The sequence below is a fragment of the Tauraco erythrolophus genome, chromosome 5 (assembly GCF_009769465.1).
Source record: "Tauraco erythrolophus isolate bTauEry1 chromosome 5, bTauEry1.pri, whole genome shotgun sequence".
Classification (NCBI taxonomy): Eukaryota; Metazoa; Chordata; class Aves; order Musophagiformes; family Musophagidae; genus Tauraco; species Tauraco erythrolophus.
This window is the reverse complement of record NC_141469.1, coordinates 17,565,007-17,582,582: the sequence shown is the minus strand read 5'-3', so window position 1 is coordinate 17,582,582 and position 17,576 is coordinate 17,565,007. Positions and strand designations below refer to the sequence as shown.

General features: G+C 35.9%; 1 protein-coding gene across 5 annotated transcripts in view; it reads left to right on the top strand.

Annotated features, from left to right (window-relative positions):
* LRBA (LPS responsive beige-like anchor protein) overlaps positions 1–17,576 on the top strand; it is a 422,962-nt gene that overhangs the window by 390,776 nt on the left and 14,610 nt on the right. For all 5 annotated transcript variants that reach the window (XM_086612273.1, XM_086612271.1, XM_086612272.1 and 2 more), the window contains 2 exons: positions 83–238; positions 4,703–4,873. In XM_086612273.1, coding sequence (XP_086468399.1) covers positions 83–238; positions 4,703–4,873 — 327 coding nt within the window. The remainder of the gene's footprint in view (positions 1–82; positions 239–4,702; positions 4,874–17,576) is intronic.

Here is a 17,576-nt window from a genome sequence, read left to right as displayed (position 1 = left end):
GTGAACGTGAGTTTCAAAAATGTGCTTTTGTTCTGTGAATATACGTGCTAAAACTTCTCCATTTGTGTGTCTTTGTGTCCAGCCAGCAATACGGGTATGCACAGAAGGCAAATCACTGACCTTTTAGACCAAAGCATTCAGGTACATTCCCAGTGTTTTGTCATCACCTCTGATAATCGTTACATCTTGGTCTGTGGCTTCTGGGACAAGAGTTTCCGAGTTTATTCTACCGACTCAGGTAATGTATTTTTAAAATATGAGAACAGCCTAGAAGATTTTTCTGTTCATTGCCAACCTACATTTCCAAATAAAGAGAGAATGGGGGGCGGGGAGAGAAATTGGAGTATGTATTTAGTCCTCTATTAATAAGATTTGTCAAATCTTTTCTTACCTACTGCTACTATGTATTGTATGCCATAATTTTTGTGGAATGATGCTAAATGTAAGACAAGGAGCTCTTGTTCAGCCAAGGCATCACACTCCAAATCTATATGACAGGCATGCCTGTTCTTACACTGTAGTTTCCACAAGTAAATGAGTTTTTGTCAAGCTTTGCATACCAGGAGAATTAATTGTTCTTAGAGCGCTTACTTGAATTAAACTCTGGTTAGTTTTCAGCACCAGAGAGGGTTTTTTTAGGAAATGCAGGCAATCACCATAGAATAAGAACAGAAGTAAAGTCTTGAAATCTGGTGAAAGGATACTTATGAAAGCCTTTGAAAGCTATGCTGTAATAGAAAAATTGATTTGGAGCCACTGAATTCTTTCACGATTCTATATAACATAAACTGATCGATATAATGGGCTGCAGTTAAATTAGTCTGTCAGCTGGCATGTATCCAAACCATTGAAGTCATGCATGTGTCATGCTAAATAGAAAAGAATCTTTCAGTGTTAAGAGCTACAGGAATTTAAAAGCCGTGGAGCCCCAGAAAAAAATAGATATGATTTTTTCCCTTTCATTATCTTATAATGGGAATAGCGACCTTACTGCAAGGTACTTCTTTGGGATTAATGACCCAGTGTGGTTAATGTGTGTGTGCCATCAAGCTTTCCAGTAGGTTATTAATCCCTAAGGAATATCCTACATGTTTGTCATCATTTCTTAAATATATTCGTTAGTAGTGTTTTTCGCACTTGGAAACCAAAATAATAAACAAAACCCGATGGCCTTTAATGAAAATCTGTTAAGACTAGATCTCGTGGCATATTTTAGCATATCTGTCATTTTTGCAATTTTAAAGCCTTAAGTATGAAGGAGAAGTTCCATTTGCTTCATATTGACTGCCTACAATTCATTATACAGACATCTTGTTAGGCCCTTCTTAGTTTAATTTTCTCATTGATGAAAATAAATTTACATAAACCTGTGAGTTGAAAGGAGATCTTCAGAAAAGTTAGCTAGCAGTAATAAATATTCAGTGTATATTCTTGATTTGCATGAATAGAGAACTAATTTTTTATGTCAAAGAATATATTTTACTTAACACCTATGGAAGGAACTTACATGATTTTAGTAGCTTTGTCCTGTATGGATCTGAACTACAAATATCTCATTATGTCCTCTGTGTGTAAGTCACATGCACCAGACATCCCATTCCTCCCATAGCTAATTATGCTATAAACCAAAATACAGTTGTCAAAAAAGTTGCAGAAGACTTGTGTCCTCTGCGTGTCTCCTATTTGTCAATATAGCTACTCTAGCTCTAGCCTAAATCAAGTGAATTCAGATGTCGTTTATTTTGCTTTGAATTAAAATGAGAATATAGTAGTGAAATACTCTGAAATCTGCAGAAAAACAAGGAAAAAAGAGGATGTGATCGGTAATGCATAATGGCAAGTGATCACAAGTGTTGAATTCAATTATGTTTTAGCACTTACACAAAGAGGAAACCTTTTTCCTATTGGATTTTGGGTTTGTTTCGGCTGTTTTAACAGGAAATACTTTTAACATAAATCATGGGTTCTCAGCACAGCTAGTATAGCAGAAGCACAATAAAACCTTCCTCCAGCACTGGGAATGATTTCTAGACAGCTCTTTAGATTCAGTAGTGCAGAGACTTGACTCTTATTTTTCTTTTAATTATTTGTAGCACAGCTGTCGAATAAAACATTAACTAGAAAATTTGTTCTGTCAAAAAGGGATAGCTGAGTGCATATGGTGAAGTTTGATATTACTGTATAGAGAGGACAGCTCATACTAAGGGAAACAAAAAAAAAAAGTTGAACTTATATGAGATTAATGATTTTTTTTTTTTTTACTAATATGAAAGAGCAAAAGATTATTTCTTGTTTTGTTGGAATTGATTGAACCTTAGCTGCACAGTAACAAAGTAAAACTAGCAAGGCAGTGCAACTGCATGAACAACTGTCAAACAAGTAATTTGGAAAATGTTTGTTTTCTAGAACAGAACCTATAAACATAGAATATAATTGACAGAGAGATCTCTATAACTCGGCAATGTTCATAACATAAACTTGTGTTCTAAAAGTATAAATCACCTCAGGTAGTTGAGTACCTACGGCTCTACAGCTGAGAAATATATCACATAATGGAATTATTCTCAAATCTAACCATGTAATTGACAACTTGACTCTTCAGGGAAAAACATACACTTGGTGAGATATTTTTGTGTATTTCCAAAATGAGGTTATGTAGCCTGTGAGTGTTCCACTGCTCCTGGTTGTGAAGTTCAGTAACTTTTTCTGACTAAATCTGTTGACTGGTCGGCATGTGAGACAGTGAGGTGACCCCGCGGCACAAAGGAAAGCCCTGGTGTGCAGAGGTGACAGCTGTGGAACACTCTTACAGACACACAGAGATGAGTGAGTAACTCTCCCTTCCGATACAAGGTGGATGTGCACAGGAAGTGTACCTCCCAGCGTTTTGCCCCTTCCAGTCAGAAAAGGCTCATGTGATGGTACTTCATTTCACAATTTCTCTTGGAGGATTACCCTTGCCTAATCAGTGTTTTGTTTTAAATATGTTGTACAGGTTTCCTTTCAAATTACATCATGTTATTCAATTTTTTCTTCATGTACTAAAGTAATTCCCTTTTTTTTCTGGATATTCATACCTTTCTCTTGTGGTTTTTTCAGGTTTTCTCCACTTTAATGCAGTGGAGATCTTTTTGAACTTCTATTATAAATCAGGCTGTTAACATTATTTTTGTACTTTCTTCAGAGTCACTCCCTGAAGTCTTTTGTTACAGTTAGTGTTATTTAGTGGCTGGATATGAATACAGTGCCTTTGTACTGCATAGGAAGAGGGTTACCAAGCATATCCTACTAGCCATAGTATAAGCTAATAATTTTTAATTCATGCACCAAAATATTTCATTAAGATGTGCTTAATTTGACTCCAAACGCTGATTTGTGTTACTACTTGTCATGTTACTAGTTACTATTTTTAAAGGCTTTTCAGAACATTTTAGTTCAGGTACAGTAGTTTGCATTTCCCATTTCTTTTTTGACCTGTGTTGTTAATCCTTTCAAAGCCTTTTCCCCTTCTGTTCTTCCCCATTCTTTATTCAGCCCGAAGCACAAATGGATGCGTGGTCATTTGGGCTGAGGAATCTGAGATCACACATTAATGGCATCACACATCACACTGCCTTGTGTCATCGGATGCAGAATTTGGCCTGGCCCACATTACCTGAATGGGCCAAGTAGGCACAAAAGAAACGTATATATCTTTTTGCCCTGTCTCTGCAAGATCTCCAGTTGCTAGTCTTCAGCAAATCCAGTGAGATCTGCTGCTGGCAGATCCAGAAACCGGTGGGACATGTGACGTGTTTGCTGTGTCGGAGCCAGCCTGACAGGGTGGCCTGGCAGAGATCTGCTATGGGTGACTTTACATGCGTTTCCTCTCCCATGTGCAAATTCACTATGCATAAGCATCCAAATTTACATTTTTCTAAAAATACTGTCCTGTGTAGTTAAGGGTAAAAGGTAGTAGTCATGTTCATGTTTATGCAGACTCTTGAATGACACATTTTTAACTGCCTAGGCTTTCCTTTCTTTTTAACGTTTATGTCTCTATCAGCGGTACAAGCCTTTGTCCTATATGATAAGTAAGAGTTTTTTCCAGGTCTATCTTCTGAGATTTTTTGAACATTACAGAAATTCTTAAAAGGGAAGGATGCTGGTTGAAATAATTGGCAAGTGTTTAAATGGTGATGGAAAAACCTGGGTACAAGAGTAATTTTTCATCTAAATCTCCTTTTCTCTGTTGAAGGAGATGCTCGAAAGCTCCATATACTATATGCACATATATGCTCTCACACTACCAATTTCTTCTGGGTCCCAAAGATTCTGTAGCTTCTTCTGATTCTGTTTCCCACATCATCATCAGATCTGCATTTTTAGTGTTACTTTCATCAGCAAACTTGCCTTAAAAGAGCATCCCATCATATTTCCTGTCTGTAAGGTGAATGTCAACATATAAAATTAAACTTCTGGCATGACTGGCCTTTGAATAAAGTATAATATTTATGGGCTCTAAATATTTTTTGTATGAACTACTGTACTTTTAAATAAGTTTCCACCAAATCAAGAAAAAAAAAATAGCACTCTGCACTATAGTTCTTTTTGGAACCTTTTTTAAATAGAAAAATATTTCTAAAATACTTTATAATGTGTGTAACTTGCCTTAGAAAAAATAAAAGCGTAGTTTTAAACCACTCAATTTTATGTGTTTCAGGTAAACTGATGCAAGTCATATTTGGACACTGGGATGTTGTAACCTGTCTTACTCGTTCTGAGTCCTATATTGGAGGAAATTGTTACATTCTCTCAGGATCACGTGATGCAACATTGCTGCTCTGGTACTGGAATGGCAAAACCAATATCATTGGTGATAACCCAAGAAGAGGTAAGCAAAATCAGAAAAACCTGTTTTATAAGGATGTTGTCCAAAAATGGTTTGAGAGAAGAAATTTTAGGTAACATGAATGTCAAAGTACAGTGTTTGGGTTTTTTTTCTATAGTTATGATCAGTTCTAGTTTAAACAATTGAGGGTAAACAGTGCTTGCTTTGCAGCACAAGTAGAACTGATTTTTAAAGTTGTAGGATACTGAACATTACTAATACATTTTTTTCTTGTCACTCATTCAGTTGGGAAGGAGTGGCTCCAGGGGTGAGAGAAGAGAACTCATTTTGTGTCTTTCCTGTTCAATCTGAGTAAATCTTTTTCTCTCTGCATGATGATTTGATTAAATACCTGCATTTAGGTTGTTTAAAACAAAAACCACTATACATTGCTCCAGTGCAGACTGCATTCTATGCAACTGTAATGGTATGCATATAGGTTCTCATAGCGGTGCCTTAGCTATCAATAGAGTTGTGCAGACAGTGAATTTTAACTTAGCCTAAGGTCACTGTGCTAAGATGTGTAATGGCCTGAGCAGGACACTTAGGTGAAAGAAGAACAGACACCTGGGACTGGTTAAAGAAGCAAGCTTCAAACTTTTTTCGTTTAACACTTTGTTAGGGTGCTACGTGCCTAATCCTTGCTCTCACGTGCTAGGCATTTTAATTGGTTCCAGTGCAAGCAACAGGGCTCGTACCATATAACCAAACTACTACGTCAGAGTAATCCTGCTTCAGCCTAATTCAGTTTTAACCCCTCTCCACCCAAACTCACCTTGCACTTCCCAAATGATTTTCTCTCTTCCGTCTTGCACTGTTTCCCAGGAAATCCGGAATCTTTTTACTCATGAAGTTTCTCTCTTTTAACTCATGATGTTCTGTGGAAAGCAATGAAACGCTATGACTGCTCAGCCCTGCTGTGCCTTATAATGTGCATTATATAACAGGGAGGGTAGAAAGTGATCTTGTTATGCCGGTTTCACTCCACACAAAAAATTAATTCCTAGTGCCCAAAGCAAAGAAGGCGGCAGACATGCAGCTTGACAAAAAGCCTCAGTGAGCCAGTTCGTAGGAATAAGAGCCTTTCAAGGCAGCTGGTGAGAGCTTACATACATGAATAGAGGGGCATATCATAGCCAGGCGTTGGTCCTGTTCTCCCTGTTCAGCCAAAAATGAAATACTTTGAAGGGAAGAGGTGAGAAGCAGTATATTCTGTCTTCAAAAGTGTTTTCTACCATACGCTTAATGTCTTCTCTGACCTTGTTTAAATACTAGTAAAAACATACCTACTGTCTGCAGAGGACAAAATGGACATCTGGAAAGCAAGAAGTGCTGTTGTATCTGGCATATATTGCAATTATAACTGGCATATAATTTCATGTAATGTAAGCAATATCTGACATCTTCCAAATTAATCAATTTGGTAGAGTTATGTGTTCCATACTCAAGCTGTTACTCAACTGGAGTTATCTGAATTTGAACAAGAGATGGTTTGACTGAAATTGCATCCTGTGAACTATTTTGAAGAAGCACAACTAATTAATATCAGAATGAGTATCTGAATTTAACTGGCAAATGATTTGATGTTGACTGTGAAAACTATTCAGAAATTGCACAAGATTAAGAAGTTTAGTTCACATAGTTACAGAATCTTCAAGCAGAGGATGAGAGCAAAGTATCTCCATTATCCTTCCAACAGTCAGATTCCAGAGATGGGAGCTTTTCTGGGATGTGGCTAGCAGAATTTTATGAGCATTTTTAAATAAATATGGCTTTGGTTGAGGGACAAAAATCTATGTGAATACTTTATACATATTTTGCAATCTTTCAATTTAAAGAAAATGCAAAACTCTGCGCTGTTTTTGCAGAGCTTGTAAGCTCGTAAACTCCAAAAAGCCTGTGAAAGGAACTTAGGAGCTTGACAGTGAAGGGAGCTTGTAAATCCTAAAGATCAAAACTGCCCTTTTGCGGAGAAAACCCTAAATATTTTAGTGGTATGAAGCAATGAACATTTGTAGGTGTCTCCTTATAGTGTTTTCAAGCGTGCAACCGCAGCCAATCTTTACAGATTGCTAGGCCTGTTCTGAGAAGTTCTTCGTGTTGAGTATTTGCCAGGCTTGCCTGCTTTGTGAACAAGACCTTGAGGCTTCAGGCTCCTTTATGACCTTAACAGATCCCATGCTGAGATTTTGTACCCGGTATCGAATAAGAATAGGTAGATTTTCTTATAATCTGTTGACTGTCTTCTCTCATGCAAATTTCTGTCATATTAAAATTTTGCAGTTTTCGAAGTTAATATTACTCTGTTTTAACTACTGTTTAAAATCAAACAGTAGCTACCTGATAAGTCTCTTTGTTTGCAGTCCTATTAAACTTGTACTTTTAGGAGCATACAATGGCTCCTGTGCTTACTCGTTGCCATTATGTAGCTCTTTTTTGTGATATGGCATGCCGGGAAGCCTTTGTTACGAATTGGAATCTCATGGCACTATACATAGGCCTAGACATGTGTATAGTAAAAGACAGTTTCTGCTTCAAAGAGATGGTAATCTGAGGCATTTAATTTTTCCCAGAAATAGCTTTCTATAGGCATCTCTGCTCAGTCAAAATTTTTTTGAAAAGACAAATAAAAAGAGCTGTTTCTGCTTAGTTCTGATTTTGTCAGAAACGGAAGGCACCAGCAGACCTGTTGGGTTTTGAGCCCTGTTACTGCAACTGTAACTTCCATCCATTTGTGGGATGCCAGATATTTAACTTGTCTGATGTCTTGTTGTATTTGAAGCGTAAGATTTTTTTACCTCAAAAATACAGTTTAATCATGCTTTCAATGAGTACTATTCATTGGAATTTTAGATTCTCTCAAAGTTGATACATCTTTCCTATTTTTCATGTCTATTTAATTATCTGTAATTTCCTTCCTGAAATGACTTTACAGCAGCATGCGTCCAATGGCACTGTACCAAATCATGATGCCAGAGTAGTTTCAACAAAAATAATCGAAACCAGGAGCATTTATTTCCTCCTTTCATAGTACCTGTTGCCTCTGATCTACATCAGTCAGCAGACTAGTATGATCAAGCTGCCCTAAATACTATCCCATTGGGCACCCATCAGTTAAGTTTTATTTAAGTTTCTTTACTTGGTTTCATTACTTTAGGAGCTCTTGATCTCTGGGCTGCATATATTCATGTTTTGAAATTGTACTTGACTCAAGCTGACAAGCCAGGTGGGCTATAGCATACTTGATAAATAAGTGTTTTGTTTGGTATATATATAAGGGGCTTTTATTTTTCTCTCCTTGGCATGTGGCTTGCTTGGGGAGGTGGGGGAGGTAGGAGGGAGAGGCGGTAATCCTCCCCTTGGTACCCCTTGAAGCCCATGTGTGATCTGTATCACAAGGATGGCTTTTGCATGCTTGGAGGCTCTGATCTAATAGCAGGGTGCCGCTTGGGGACACCACGTTATGCTTCAGGACTTGTGTTCCTGAACAGGGTGGTAGAATGTGCAGAGGTTACTGGGAGAGGGCGGTGTACTTGGGGAAAGATGCCACGTTTTGCACTTGCCCAGCCTAATGTGATGGAGGTGGTGGGAAGGCGAGAAGTGAGGGGTGAGAGGAGGAACTAAGTGTGATGGCTGGAGAAAAGAGATGAGAGAAACCATTTGCATATAAATGATGTGCATCACTTTCAGATCCCACTCTCGCTTTGAAGCTCAAGTGGCAACTCTCAGCGTTTGGATGTTTCTGAGGTTGAGGGATCGCATTTTACTTTGTAATCACAGGGTAGGCAGGAGCTTTGGTCACCTGATCTATTCTCTTTTCCCAAGGAAGGCTTAACTACACCAAAACCGTTCTCCACTGGTGTTTGTCCAACTTTCTGCTAAAAACTTCGGCAAATACATTTTTTTGAGCCTCAGAAGCCCTGTCATTAGCAGTTTTTTCCCAGTATTCAGCCTAGTATCCAGTTATTTTTTTGCAGCAGTTGCATTCTGTCATTTCTTATATATTTATTCTTTGTGTAGAGAACAGATTATTTATTTCCTCCTTGCAACAACTTCCAGTTATTTGGATCACCATGACCTGCAATTTGTTGCTTCCAGATTTAATAACCCAATTCTTTCTGTCTTTTGCCATAAGTCATGTTTTTCTAGACCTCTGATTTTTTTTGTGTTCCTCTCCTCTTCAGTTGTCTATCTTCCTCAAAGTAGACCCAGCAATGCAGTTGAAGCCTTTCCAGTAATAAGTAGAAAACAACCTGGTTTACAGACCAGTACTTTTCACATCATAACACATGGGCTATCTGTTTCTTTCAAAACAGCATGATAATGTTAATTCTTTAAGTGTATGAGCCAATATAAATTTCAGTCTTTTCTGAAGAACCGTTGTCTGCTCATTTGTTTCTCCTCCTCTGTGTAGTTTGACTGTGGAAACTTGTCTTTAAACTTTCTGATTTATGTTCTTTTTAGACTGTTTGTCCAATTTGTCAAACTCATTCTGAATTCTTCCCCTGTCGTCCAGCAGACTTGCAGCAACTCGTGTCTGCAAATGTAGTTTGCAGTCTTACTCTATCAAATTGATCATTAAAGAGAATATTAGGTAGTGCACAGTTCAGGAATGCCCCTTGATACATTTGCCATTTTTACAATGAATAGCTTTCTGAATATAGCTTTCCAACTGGCTTTTCATCTAACGTATAATAGCACCTTCTAAACATATGCTTCCCTATTTTCCTTAAGAAATTACCCATGTGAAACAGTGCCAGAGTCCTTGCTAAAGTCAAAATATATGAAGTCTCTCTGAACACAAGTCCTGTTACTTTGCCATTGCAGTAAAAAAAATCATTTTGACATGATTTGTTCATAACAAATCCAAATCAGCTGTTGCTCATCTCCTCGTCTTCTTCTAGGAAATGGGGTGAGTGTGTGTGGGGGTGTATATATATAAAACTAGAAATGTTCCCCCAGTACTTTTTCTGTTTGTTGGGATTAAGCAGACTACTCTCTAACATCTCATTTTTCCTTTTCCTGCTTTTTAAACAACACAAGACTTTTTAGTGTTTCAGAACCTGCCCCAATATCCATGAACAAGAGTTACAACTCCAGGATTATGTAGTTTCATTATTAAAACGGGGATTATGAAGTTTCATTTTCACAGTATCTTCAAATAAGTATTGTCAGGCCAATTGAGTTCCAAACATTTACCTTATTTAGGTATTCTCTAATTGAGACAATAGTTCTCATTGCTGCTTTTACTTTATATTTGCTGCTTGACTGCAGTTGCCCTTTTTATTGGAGACTTACTGAAATACTTTTAAACGTGCAGCATCATCTGTTGGTATTGCTTGCTCTTAATAACAGACCAACTTCTCATGAAAACTCAACGCATTTTTGTGTTTCTAGAATGACTGTTATTCCTGATGTCACTGTTAGTTGCATCTCATCTATGCTTGGCTGTCCTGGTTTTGTCCTTGCTTGCTCATACCTCGTCTCTTACACTGGTTCAGAAAAATCTCACTTATTTTGATCTTCCTGCCTGACTTTCCTGTGTTTACAGTCACTGGAGAACTTGAAGTTGTGCCAGCTAGTATCTTCTTGTCTATCTTATCCTTCTGCTGCATTGGAGCAGTTTTTGCTAGTATCCTTATTACCTTTTCCTCTGTTTTTCTGTAGACTTAACTTCCCGTGAGATCTTACAGAACAATGTTCTCTATCTATTGAAACCTGTCTTCCCACAGTACTTCAAAAAATTATCCTGTTGTCTTTGTTCTTTTCCTTATAAAGTATATTGAATACCCTCATATCTTCACCACTTTCATGTAAGTTCCTTTCACCACCGTGTTTTTGATCTGTTTTGCTTTATTGGTTATAATCATATCTAGAAGGTGGTCTCAAGCTGTTGCTTATATGTTAAAAATTGTCACCAGATTGTTTGCTACACCCATACTTGTCCTATTCCTTTTCCAACAAACGTCTTTGTAGTTGGAATATCCCATTTTCTCCAATCCTCTTCCCTAATGATACCTCACCTATACCTACCAGGTAGAGGCCAATCAGATGAGGGAATGTTCTTCTATGTCTTCAAAGTTTTTGGGTTTTCACTGTAGTTATTTTGTTTGGATGTACTTTCTTGGAGGGGAGGTTTACAGTGGTGACTGGAATTGTCTTAACATTGTTTATATTATAAAATATAATATAAAATGGCTTATAAAAAGTTAGGCATTTCCATAGTTGGGGTGAAGATAAAGCACTTTTCTGCTCTTCTTGCACTATATTCATAGCATATGAAAAGACTGTTCTGTTGCTTTCGAATCACCTACAGATTTGTTTATAATTATTTTTTAGTTTTCATATTTTGAAAATCAAAAAGATATCTAATTTAGGAATTTGGTTTGCTTAATAAAATTAAGGCTTAACCAATAAAAGTATTCAGTACTAATGAAATGTAGAGTCTGTGTATAACTGTGTTACTACTACTGATACTAATGTGATCTCTTCTGAATTACTGCATTGATCTTCCACACATATGTGAATAAAACAAATTATATTACCTTTTTTATGTTAGCCCATAAAACTAGAAAATGTTACTCTCTGTATGTATCACATTTGCATCACGAGGATTATGGGGGTGCTTCCATTGCATAGTTTTATATTTTTTAGAGAGTACTGTATTCAGGTTTTCTGAAGTGTGTTAGAGAAATTAAATGCTTTTAGTAGTGTAGCTGTGTAGCAGGGCACATGTGTGAATGTAAGCACATGATTTCATACTTTAAAAAAACAGTTACTGGATTTAACTGAGATTTAGTTGAGAGGATTCATTGAACACTTTTACTATTGCTATCGTGTAGGATATCTTCCTCAGATACAAAATTTTAAAATACATAATCTTTTTAATTTGTTAAGATATGAAATCTCCCAAAGGATTCAAAATTTAATCACCATTGCCTGTCTTGCTGAAGAACAATCTAGCTACTGTCCAAGCTACTTTTAAAAGAAACAGTATTTTATTTAGGTTTTTTATAGCTACAATTCCTAAATAAGTGTTTGAATACCTGAAAGACTTTTTATCCATTAACATTATTATTAAATTAAAGCTATTGTCTTGAGACTAGAGAAATCATTACTTTTAATTGTATTAGTAATCATAGCAAAAGATAAAACATCTGTGTTCCATCAACTGCTACACACATTTTTCAGTTTGTAAATTTAAACTTTTTAAAAATGAGTGCTTGATAATTAATTATTTAAGTGGATAATGCAGGTGATTTAAACTTTGGAGATATGACCCGATGAGCATCTTTTATATTGGTTGATTAAAGAGTAATATAATGTAATAGGTAATAATTTCTTTGTACTCAGGCACACTAACCCTGTAAACGTGAATTCTGTGAAGATTTGCATACGTGCTTGCCTCTGTACGCAGCTAATAGTCACACTGATTTCAAGCAGGTCATGTCTGCTGTTAACTTAGTAGCAAAAAATGCTCTTCGCCTTCTTCCCCCATCCTTATCCTCATCTTGAATTACCTATGTCTTGGTTCCCAGGTTTCTGCATGATCTGGACTTTTATATTCAGTTTCAAAACCAATGACAATAAAGAAGATAAGTTTTCACATTTCTAAAGAATGTTTATAGCGTAAATATTTATTTAGTTTTTTAATTATTATTTCCTTAAAAATATGTATTTTTAGAAGTAGCTTGCATAACAGCTTCTTTTCATAAAAAAATTAATTGGAAAGTACTTGTAAAAATCTTATCTGTCCATGTTCCCTTGTGCATTTATCATGCTAAGTAGTAGGGGTATCAAAATGTCCATAAATCAGTAGTTGTGTTAGTAATGGAAATTCTGCTATTGTTAATTTCTGTCAAATGGTGGTCTACCATAATAGCTAAAAACTTGCAGAACCTCCAAATACTAAAATACATTTGGAATTGGTGCAGCTATTGAGGCGATACATGCTGTTCACTGTCGTCAGTCTGTTAAGAAAAGAGTGTTGCTCTCTGATAGCACAGCACTGAGTTTAAAAACAGCCTGCATGTGCTCCTTTTGGTGCTCCACAGCACATTTATTTTTTATCCCTACACACATTATATTACTGTGTGAGTCCTTCAAAAAAAGCCAGTAAATAATTCAGTATTATTTTAACACTGTTTAACTGCAGACATAACAAATTTTCTTTGTTTCTCAAAAATGGCTGTGCAGAGAAGCACGATATCGTATATAAAGCAGGAGTCCTTTAGCACCATCTGCTGGCATTGAGTTGAAAGCTGTTGGGACTGACTGCAAAGCGCTGCCTAGTAAAATATTTGAAATATATATATTTTCACATATTTGGTGCAAAACCCACTGATTTAATTTGTAATATAATTTTTATCCTTTTTATTAAAATTATAGTGAGAAAATAGAATGTCAATTTAAGGTTGACATAGGAACTGAAATAGAAATAGGTCGGTAGTGTTTTGTTAAGTGCGACTGTAAAAAGAAATGGAATACTTTTTTCTTTTTTACTAGAGCTTTAGCAAGTGCAGTATTAAATTTTTCTGTTCCTGTTGTAAGTCAAATTCAGTAAAATTTATTTCCTAGAGCAGACCCACAAGACTTAGAAAAGTATCCGTAACATGTTTTGAAAAGTGTAGCAACCACTAAATATTCTTCTGCCTTACTTTTACTGCATTATTTGATGTTAGTCTTGGAAGCCTCATGAAAGCTTAATGGGCAGAGGCCCTGATGCTGTAATTGGTCCTGCAGTTCCCTGTATCTTCACAGGCCACCGTTGTAGCCCGTGCAGCAAGTACCAAGACTATCTGCACGAATCTAGAACAGAGCCTTAAATTATGCAGGTACAAAAGGTCACTGTTGGTCCTTCTTTAAGCTGTAACATATTGGTACCTCAAAGAGGTTGAGGCCTCATTCTTCCAAGTACTCTGTAAATCACATGTAAATGATAGTTCTAACCTCCAAATATTTAAACTGAGAAAAGATGAGGTATAACAGGTGGATGAATTCTGGTATATCTGGGAATCTGCAATGATGCTGCATAAGCAATATAATTTTGTATTTATGTAATGCCAAGAAAATCATGCCATAGATATGAGCACAAGGTCTTGTAATAGCGTTCACAGATGGTTCGGAAAGCGTTTACATAGTCATAGTGATTTGGTACTGATGAGCGTGGAAGTTTGTGTGCTATAAATATTTGTTCTGGCTAAAAGTATGTCCAGCAGTGTTGAGAGCAGCATCTGTATCGTCCTTGGTTTCAGCTGGCTCAGAGAGGTTTCGATTCAGGATTTGTCAATCAGAGTAAGTGCGTGCAAAGGAACATTGTAGACCAAATTTTGAGGCACAGTCCAGATGCAAGTGCAGGCGGTATGTATTTCGAGACTGGAAGCAGAGAAAGAGTTCGGGTGCTGCTTTTTTGGCAGTATCCAGCTTTAGGTGTCACTAAAACTATATGCATGAAATTGTCCAGAAGGATAAGGATATTTAGTGCTTTATGATGTAATGCAGATCTTTGAGTTCCAGGAAAAACAATGCTATATTTACAACTTGTAACTAATAGTTGATGTGGTAGAAGGAATTATACTCATATAGTAAATGAATACAACGTTAATGTGCACCATACACATAGTGTGAGATAATGTAGTAATATATCACATTTATTTACCTTGTTTGGTTGCTGGGAAGAATAACCATTCAGTTCAAAGTCTATACCATGGAAGACAGAACAGAGTAATTCAGAAGATATAATAATTTATAGTCTAGAATAAAATTACCAACTTAAACATTGTAAAAATTATTTGGTCAATGCAATAATCCTGACTTGGGTAGGAAATTATTTTGTAAGTGTTTCTGGATCTAAATTCTATTAACACTAGCATCACAGAGATAAGCATTATTCTGCTGAATGCAAGAATACTATGTCTAATAAGAATTAGGTCCTTCTTCATCAAAAAAAGTCTCTGGTTTAAAACAGCTACTTTAAAAAAGATAGCTAATTTATGTATGCTCTGGACTTGGTGTATGCCAGTGGTATGTAAAGGTGGTAAACATCTGTCTAGTGCCATAGTTTGAAATTAACTTTACAAAAGCAACCACACAGGTAAAGCACAGCCTTTTCTACGTGCTGTTATGGACCAGTTATATAGCAGTGATACATTTTTCTTGTTTTGAACAAAAATAAATTATTTTAATACAGTATTTTAACAGAAAAAAAAATCAAAACCTGCCTAATTGAGCTGAATTCTCATGTGAAACCTCTCATCTCAGATGATTTTCAGCCCAAGGTATGAAATAATATATAAATTTCAACTAGTGGTCAGTTTCAGCATGTTCATGCATGGTCATGTTCAGCATGTCTTTTATCTTACAGCAATTCCACAGTAGGTGCTATTTCTGACTGAAATAATTGCTTGATGAATTTTTTCCTTTTCTGTTGAGTTTTGTTTTTTTTTTTATTTCTTGGACTCACTAAGCACAGGAATAGTTATAAAACACAAGAGAGAAAAATAAAGAAAACGGATTTTTTTTTTTAGCATAAACAAAAAAAGCCCCTTCATAAAGCTGTTTTAGAACATTCTCAAACAAAAATGACAGTGTTTCAAAACTTCAAAGCTGATTTTTAAGTAGCAGTTTATGAAGTCGGGATGGTGCAAATATTAAAATATTAGTGTACACTGACCCTGAATATTCATCTGCAGATAGTTTCCAGGGGCTTCAAAACATCTGTATTCAGTGGGAGGAGTCCTGCTGAATGACTTCCAGGACTTCCAGCAGATGAATCCCCAGTAAGGGGCAACTCGTTCCAGCAAGCTTCGCATTGCACATGGTGTAGGAATTAAGAGGCTGGGGATTATTGACTTTTGAAATCTGAATTGTAATATCCAATTCATGAAGGCCTGTTAAATCTTTTTCTTTACTGTTTTATTTTGGAAACCTAACGAATCTGTTCTCTCGACACAACGCGGATGAAAAATCTCGTATTAGTGCTGAATGTTAGTCACTTGTTGCACAGCGTGACTGTAGGAAGGAGTACAGTGAGTCTTTCCTGTGTTATATTTGCTGAAATTAATTCTACAAGATAAATCTAGTTTGGTTGTTTTTTTTTTCTTTACTGAGCAAACATAACAGCACTATGGCATCTTGTGTTTTATGGTTTTAGATTTTGCTTCAGGATAGAATGATATGTCATTCAAAGATACTGTTCTTTTTTCAGGAAGTATGCAGTTGCAGTGTTGTTTGCAAAACCAGAACTTTCATCTAAGCGTAAGGTTGTACTTTTTGTTGTAAAAAAAAAAAAAGTCTGCACAGATGGGTTGTAGTTTGAAGGAATTAGAGGAAATGCTGATGGGGTGTCATGTGAAGAACCGGAAAACAATGAAGTTCCTACATAATATGAAAAGATTACATTGTTACATAAAAACACATATTTACAAAGAAAAGATTATTCACATGGAAATTTTAGGAATACTGCGATAATATGGTCTGATATCGCTTTGATAAGATCTCACATCCATCAGAGAGCTATCCTTTCTGCGCCAGTGAAACGGGTTTTTAACCAGTTGGCTGTCACTTAAATGTTCACTCTGTGTGATCTATAAATAATGGTAATATACAGGGTTTATATAATAATTGACAATCATCACTTTGGTGTAATTAAACTCCGAAACTTGCTATATAATCAACATAGAAGCCTAGCAGCAAATTAGTTTTCTTGATTTACTTATGTTTTGCTGAAATCACTTTTGTCCAAATGTCATATGTTCTGTAAGTAGCTTTGTACTTCTCAAATTGATTTAAAACCTTTTATTGTTTTCCTCAATTTTTATCATATGAGGCAACTTCAAAATCGTGACATTTGTAAAATGATTTTTGGAAGACTTTTACATATATAATTTGGTTTGGTTGATGTATCCTTCTGAGAAAGTACTCAATCACTTATTTTTACAAGAAGTAGGTAAAAAGATAGATTAACTGATGCTTCATTTAATTCGGATTTTATATTGACATAAAACCACATAATTAATTTGCCATTTAAAAGTGCCCTACAGCCTCTGCAGTCATAGAACAATAATTTAGAAATGACTGTTTGGCTGTCTGTGACTTATCATAATTAACTGTCTTCTCAGCATAAAACATAAAAAGGAGCATACTCAAATATTTTATATTTTAATGTGTTGCATAATATTATTTCACCCAGAAGTAGTAAGAAGTGTATTTCATATTTTGTTCTGAGATGAGTTTTTCAGCCGATCTCTAGTTTGATTTCTTTACAGGGAGAGATTTTTCTTTAAATAAGTTCCTGTGTTTGACTCAGCTCTTACAGCTTAGTGCTGAAAATAGAGAAAGTGGTCATTTTAGGAATTTACTGATGGATTTTAAATGTCATGATCCTATTTTGTTTTGTAACATCACCAAAGCTGAAAAAATAGCGGAAAAAGACCCAGCAATACAATCCAACTTCTTGTTATCCAGTGAGGCATATCTTCTTCTGGATATCATTAAACTAGAAGAAAGTTTTGACTTTGCTATCATCCCGCTGTTTCTTTTTAAATGTAGCTTCCAAACACCTAACATTTTGTCATTGAAATATCACCATAAGCTGATATGATACCATGTGCTCTTCTTTTATCTTTGGAAGCTTGAATTTTATGATTTAAAATGCACTTTAGTCACTTAAGGAAGAGTGATATTTTATGCTATTTTCTACGGGAAA